Source organism: Tasmannia lanceolata, unplaced genomic scaffold, assembly GCF_043159265.1.
Source record: "Tasmannia lanceolata isolate RefF3 unplaced genomic scaffold, GAP_Taslan_0.1 ptg000006l, whole genome shotgun sequence".
In the NCBI taxonomy this organism is placed as follows: Eukaryota; Viridiplantae; Streptophyta; class Magnoliopsida; order Canellales; family Winteraceae; genus Tasmannia; species Tasmannia lanceolata.
This window is the reverse complement of record NW_027518683.1, coordinates 14540041-14546972: the sequence shown is the minus strand read 5'-3', so window position 1 is coordinate 14546972 and position 6932 is coordinate 14540041. Positions and strand designations below refer to the sequence as shown.

Below are 6932 nucleotides of genomic sequence, written 5' to 3'. Positions count from 1 at the left end.
TAGCAAAACCTTTCGTTTTTTGGAGAAGAAATTTTAGGGTTTCTTTTTTCTCAGAAGAAATAATTAGGGTTTCATCTGGGCCAACTTTGTTTGTGAAAGAATTTTGAGATAGAGAGATGAGTGGTGATTTGGGCGATGATTTGGTAATGGCCATCCTTTCCAAATTACCTGCAAAGCATCTCGTCAAATGCAAGACTCTCTCCAAATCATTTCACAACTTGATTTCAGATTTCATCTCTCGAAAAAAACCAATGCTACCCATGTCCATCCTTCTCTGTCCCAATTTAGATTTCAAAAACACAGCCTTTGTTCGCATAGGATATGCTCGTATGAATCCATCACCAGGAAAAGAGGAAGAAGAAGAAGAACGTGCTGTTACCAACATTAATAAGGGTATGGAGCATTTACCTTCCTGTATTCTGCAAGATTATCGAAATGGGTTATTGCTTTTCTTTGAAATAACTTCAACAAACTACTACATTTGTAACCCTCTTACCAATAAATGGTTCGCTTTGCCTCCTTTCTCTGATTTTCATCTTTATTTCAATTCCGTGTTAGCTTTCGATCCCCACATTTCCCATCATTACAAAGTCATCTGTTTCTTGATAACGAGAACCTCTGATTCTTTATTAGGGTTCCAGATTTTCTCTTCGGAAACAGGCAATTGGGTTCGTTATAAAATGTTCGAACAACCACGTGCATCTTACTTTACTTGCTACTTGAGTATAACTGCATTTTTGAATGGAGTTGTGTATGTGTTATCATTGAATCATGTAATTGGATTCACTGTGGAGGAAGAGAGATTTTGGGAGATACAATTGCCGGAGGCAGTGAACAAATCCTTCAAAAGAAATCTCGGTGTGTCGGGAGGATTTCTACATTATTGCACACATTCCCATGACAATCAGTTTAGAATTTGGGTGTTTAACAAGTACCACAATTCTGTTGGGGAATGGATCCTAAAGAAGAGTATCGGTCTAAAAAGCTTAACAGGAAGGGATGACAATGACATAGAATTCCGACTGGTGGCTATTCATCCGGAGTTCGACATTGTTTTCCTTGAGATGTTTGCTAAGGTCTATTCCTTTGATTTCAATAGCATGAGATTAGAGGAGCTTTACACTTTTGATTGTGTAATGACTAGACCGTACTGTTATCTTGAGTTATATCCTTTCTCTCCTTGCTTATATGATGACTTGCCTTCCAAATTGCCAATCGGATGGAAACAACAAGAGGAGATCCAAAAGTGATTGGTGATAATACCCTATTAGAAGGTAAATTTTGGATCTGACTAGTCTCAATTGGGGAAGTTCATAATAGTTTATTACCTCATTGTGCAATTTCCTCTTCCTTTGTTTATAAATCTGGATGCAGACAGAAACAACTTATATTTTCTTATGAGTTTTCTGTTTTTTTATTACAAGAACATGAATCATCCAAAGAATTATACACTTTTTTAATGCCGTGATAATGGAAATGGTGAGACTCATGCACTTCAATTTATGAGTTCACCTTATGAAAGAACATGGTCGTATGTAATAGCAATTCCTTTGATGAAAGTGCCCATTGAAGAAGGAATGGATATGATTTATGCCTTTGGAAACTTAGATGAACTCTAATTTTATTTACTTTTTCTATTGATAACTGGTTATCAATTCAATAATTTTTCTTGCTAGTTTCTAATGCTGGAGCATAGCTAAAATGAAATCTAATGTTCACATTTTACACATGAGGGAATTACCTTGTGGGTGCTTCCATACTTGAACCTTAATAAATGTTTTGAGAGACACCATATTTACATTATTGATTTTTTTTTCCCCACAATAGTTTTGTAATCAACGGAGGGCGAGCCTTTGCGCAACAGTAAGGTTGCTCCATTATGACCTGGTGGTCACGGGTTTGAGTCACGGAAACAGCCTCTCTGTAAAGCAGGGGTAAGGTTACGTACATCTAGCCCTCCCTAGACCCCGCAATGGCGGGAGCCTCGTGCACTGGGCTGCCCTTTTTTTAACAGTTTTGTAATCAATATTCCATACACCAAGCTCCCACACCTCACCACCATCAGCCCCACTGCCATCATAACCCTTTTCCCTCCACCAGCACCCCAGTCTGCCCCTTCTCGTTTTATGTTCTTGTTGAACTCAAGGAACATGATCCTGTTTTCCTATTGATCGCCAACCAAGCCACCTAGATTTTTTCGCAAGTTACCAAGACTTTATCCTCATCTCACAGTTACCAAGTCTATAGAAATCATCCACAAACCTTTAGTCTATCACCAAGTTTCCGCCCATCTAAAGTCACCCATCACCTAAACTTTAGCCAAGTTTTGACAAGAAACCAGTCACTTGAGCAACCCAAGATCTCATCCGAAAATCTGTTACAAGCCAGTCAACCTAAACTTTATGTCATCCGATCAAGCCCTTCCACCCTTCCTTTTGATGTAGGGCACAAACTCCATCTAAGCGGATCAAGCTTGAAGACAAGGCCAGGGCCTGACTTAGGAATGAGGAGCCTATGATTTGGCTTGAACATAGCAAGACTGTGTAATTGTTCATGTACAAGTGACAATTTTAAGTATGTGAGTGTGGGCAACTTGAGCAGGCTGAAATGTCTATAAATAAGGGGCTTGGTTAGAGATTAGTTTAGCTTTTGAAAATGTAATTTTTGGAGACTTGGGAGTTTGGAGAGATCTTGGAGGTGTTCCATGGGAGGAGAATGAGGTTTCATCCGTTAGAGATTTGCACAGTCATGGAGTGATGTGAATTTCCTCTTCGGATCGCCAGTTCATCTTGTTGAGTGCAAGATCCGGCACCTTCACCGTGTGTACATCTTGTCGAGTGCAAGATCACATGGAATATGTAATTTCCTGTTCCTATATTGAGAATTCTATCAAAATTTTCTTTGAAATATCTTTCTTTTTTCCATTTCTACTCTTAGATCTATGGATTTTCAATTTATATGATTGCTTTCTTGCTCGTAGATTTTATAATCCATCCGTATTTTGTTGAGAGAATAAATTTTTATGTCCCCCTTTTAGATTTTTCAGTCTATGAATTTCTTACAAATCAGAGCCCTTCTCATGAAAATTTTCTGCACATCTGCCATAAGTTTCAGATCTCGATCACATCTGAAATTTCATTCGTTTTCGCCGCTTGCCCTACGTCAAAATGGTATCATGGTATCAGAGCAGGTTCTGCAACGAATCTAACCTCTGCAGGCCTGGGAAAATGACATTCAGTAGTTTGATCTTGGATATGAAATCTGCTCGCATGGATAAATTTTCAGGAGTTTTTCATGTTTCCTGAATTCGGATTTTAGTTTGGAGAATTTTAAAGCTTCTTTGCAAGAAGTTTCTTACTAGAATTTTGTGGGATTGGGGATTTGTAACTGGTTTCAATAGTTTTATATACCAATTCACCTCTTTCCCCTCGCTTAGCCAGTGTATTTTGTTGTTGAGATCGTGAAAGAAAGAAGCAGAAACACTGTTTAAAATTGGTTCGTGCAAGAACTGCTGGAACATGCGATTTTGTGAATTTCCTTGTTGATTGTCCTCCCTCCTATCTTCTCTGGCCCGTAACTAATTTGAAGAAATTTTATTGGAGATTCAGGTCCTTCAATATTGCTGAGTAACTGTTTTGATTGAAATCTTCTTAAGAGGTTCATTTGGAAGCAACATTCTTGCCAACCGACGGGTTAACTCATCATTTTCTGAGTTTCTGAACATAGTTTCCATTTTTTTGGCTCCAATCTTCACCTTTCAGTTGAACATTGGCTAGGAAGCACATGATTCATGAGCTTATTCTACCTACCTAAAAGATTCCATTGATTAGCGTGCACATAAACACTACACATTGTATTCTCAATACACACACAGTTACACACATGCTAAGTTGTTAACCAAACGAGATCATCGTGATTTATCACTGTATAGGAATGTCGTGGACAGTGAGATTGATGTGAATCCTCTGGATGACTCTATTCCCAAAAGTAGAAGTGTATTGGAAACATCTTATCAAAGAGAAATGCATGAGCAGAGTCTCACATGATGATATAATTTGTATTTGTGAGTCAGTGTGTAGAGAGAAATATCTGAGCACCCTGTTGCCCATTGGACATCACTATAGATTTCCTAAAAGCAATCCCTCACTGGTAAAAGTTTGCAGGTATAACATTTAGTTGCATAGAGCGTAGCGAATGGAAAATGAGAATTGTTATTGCTTGGACATGCTTAAGTTCGGCACCAAGGTGATCCAGGGCATCAAAGCACTAAATGTTACACCTTGGGTGAGTAAGATGCAGACTGTTACAATAACATATAGGTTCAACTAATTGTCACTATTGCAGCGTTTAGCTTCATCTGTCATATGTTTCATTTTCTGGGATATACGCATGCATATATCAGGTTTATTTTCCCACAACATTTGGGTAATGTTTCTGGTCATGTGAGGGCTGAATTTTTCTGGGATATACGCACGCATAGATCAGGTTTTTCATCCCACAACACTTGGGTAATGTTTCTGGTCATGTGAGGACTACCATTCCAATGGAGTTTCGTTTTGTTCGAACTTTTATTTCCAACCTAAGGCATTAGGACTATGATTCCCAACTTGTAGCAACTGGAATTCCATATAAAGGAGGTCTCCTGGCCTGGTTTGTTATATAGTGACACTCGCAATTGCTTGGAGGTCAATCACTAGGTATAAGATGAAATTGTGATCTATTTTAACTGCTGTGTTTGCATGTGGGGTGCCCTTTGTAATCCGGTTAATGCCATTTTAATAAGAGCAATGATAGAATGAAGGGCGCCCCCATTAGTCAATGTCAGCAAAGTTCAAAGCCATTCCACTTTTTTATGGCGCCATCATAAATGCACTTTTGCTGAAATTGATCAATGAGGGGGGCACCCTTGAAGTTGGTTTTTGCAGGGCCGCCCTTCATTCTATGATTCCTCTTTTAATAAAATAAAGTGTAATCTTTCAAAAAAAAAAAAAACTGTGTTTAATATTTTCAATGACTTTGCAGAGCTGTGTGACCTTTACATTGATATTCCTGTCTGTCCAATCCGCTCTTATGTATATGAAAATTCGAAGAATAAATGATAATTTTCTTATGCAAATGGATCTCAGTTGCAGTTTGACTAGTTTACTCAATACCTATAATGACAGTAGCAACACCAATAATAAAGTACATCATCTGTACAAATGCTTTCCATGTGGACGAACCAAACTAGTGTTGGGATTACACTTAGTCAATTTGAGCCAGGTAGATCCTTTCACCTTCTTCATGGAAATTTTCTAAACGATTCATTAGCCGACCCTAACTAGTTTGGGACAAAGGCTTAGTTGAGTTGAGTTGAGTATCTGTACATGCTTAAACTAAGAAGTGATTGAGCATAAATTAAGTTACAGACAACTCTAAACTAAAGCTAAATCCTCATGTTGGTCATCCAAAATTCAACAAAAAATCAAAATGCATAAACAAATGCTGGTCTATTCAACATATTGTTCTCAAAATCAAAACACGGCTTATAAAAGCATTAGATGGATAGATAAAATTGAGTTGTAAATCAGATACTACTAATGCACACATAACGTAAACACACGTGTCGATATAGTTATAAAAGGTTTAGTTGTTAATTATGAAGATATTAAAATTAAAGCCATGTTTGGCAGCTAGAAATTTTGTTTTCATTAATGAGAAGTTAGTGACTGCAGGTGGTGGGAGAGGGGTAGAGTGGGTGGGAGAAGGAGAGGCTTGAGAGGGCACGAATGATTTGAGGTGATAAGTGGCTAAAAAAGCAGGAAAAAACCATTCGTTTTCTAAGCTTTGTTTTTTCTTGTTTCCTGGTTTTTCTGGCTCTTCTGGCCCGCTCCTCACTCACTCCCTCTCCCACCGTCCCTCAGTAAAAAAAAATTCACGATAGCTAAACATGCCCAAACTTTTAGGGTTCGTTTATCCATATCATATCAAACTAGTCATTTTATGCATCAAACTTTTAAGTTTCTTTTTGGGCAATGATATTTTCACCCCCGCAGTACGCATTCAGTACGCATTCGCCCCTTGTTAAAGTGATTTGACGTCAAAAGAGTGTTAAAGTTGCCCACTGTTCACGCTATCAGGGGGCGAATGCGTACTGCAAGGGGGTGAAAACATCATCGCCCTTCTTTTTCCTGATCAATATCACACTCTTACTCATTTTATAACATTACAAACAACGGCTAAAAACAAGGAAAACATCAATCATGTTCTGGCTGGAGTATTTTGTTTCCTTGTTTTTCAGGTTTTTCTTACCCTCTCCTCACTCCATCACTCACGTTTCTATTACTCTCCTACCCTCTCCCACCATTGGGTAAGCTAATATTCCAGGAAAAAAAACTCATGGCAGCCAACACATGCCCAAACCAGTACAGGTGTGGCTCTTTGGCTTAAAGTCATGCGTATGCTCCCCATTGACGCGAGTTCAAATTCCCTCGGGCTTACCTGATGTGTGTAGTTACGGGTGATTGCGCCCATCCGTAAGAAATAGTCCCTCCCAAAAAAATTGGTGTGGGGATGCCCTGTGTCATAAAAAAAAGTGCTGAACATGCCCTTAGGATCATCCCTAAAGTGATACTTCATATAATAAATGGGGCATATATTTCCACCAAAATACTCAACTAAGCCTTTTGTCCCAAACTAGATGGGGTCAGCTAATATTTCCACCAAAATACAACAAAAAAAAACTACAATTGGTCACACCTGATTGGGTGATCAAAAGCATTTCATTGGTGAGCACCGCCTTAGATAACCCATGCATAAATCTTCTCCGTAGGATGATTTTATCCCTTTGATTTTTTGAACACTTCGAGCTAGCCATTTTATACCATATATCGTATTTTTGGTGCGTTGGTTTTACATATCAGTCAACCTCCCTATACCCATGCATAAGATGG

General features: G+C 38.5%; 1 protein-coding gene across 1 annotated transcript; it reads left to right on the top strand.

The window, feature by feature from the left end:
• Nucleotides 1-3562, top strand: LOC143878413 (F-box protein At5g07610-like). The gene is made up of 2 exons (XM_077380708.1): nucleotides 1-1274; nucleotides 3115-3562. The coding sequence occupies exon 1, from the start codon at nucleotides 117-119 to the stop codon at nucleotides 1248-1250; it is 1134 nt and encodes a 377-aa protein (XP_077236823.1). The 5' UTR covers nucleotides 1-116; the 3' UTR covers nucleotides 1251-1274; nucleotides 3115-3562.
• The last annotated feature ends 3370 nt before the right edge of the window (nucleotides 3563-6932 follow it).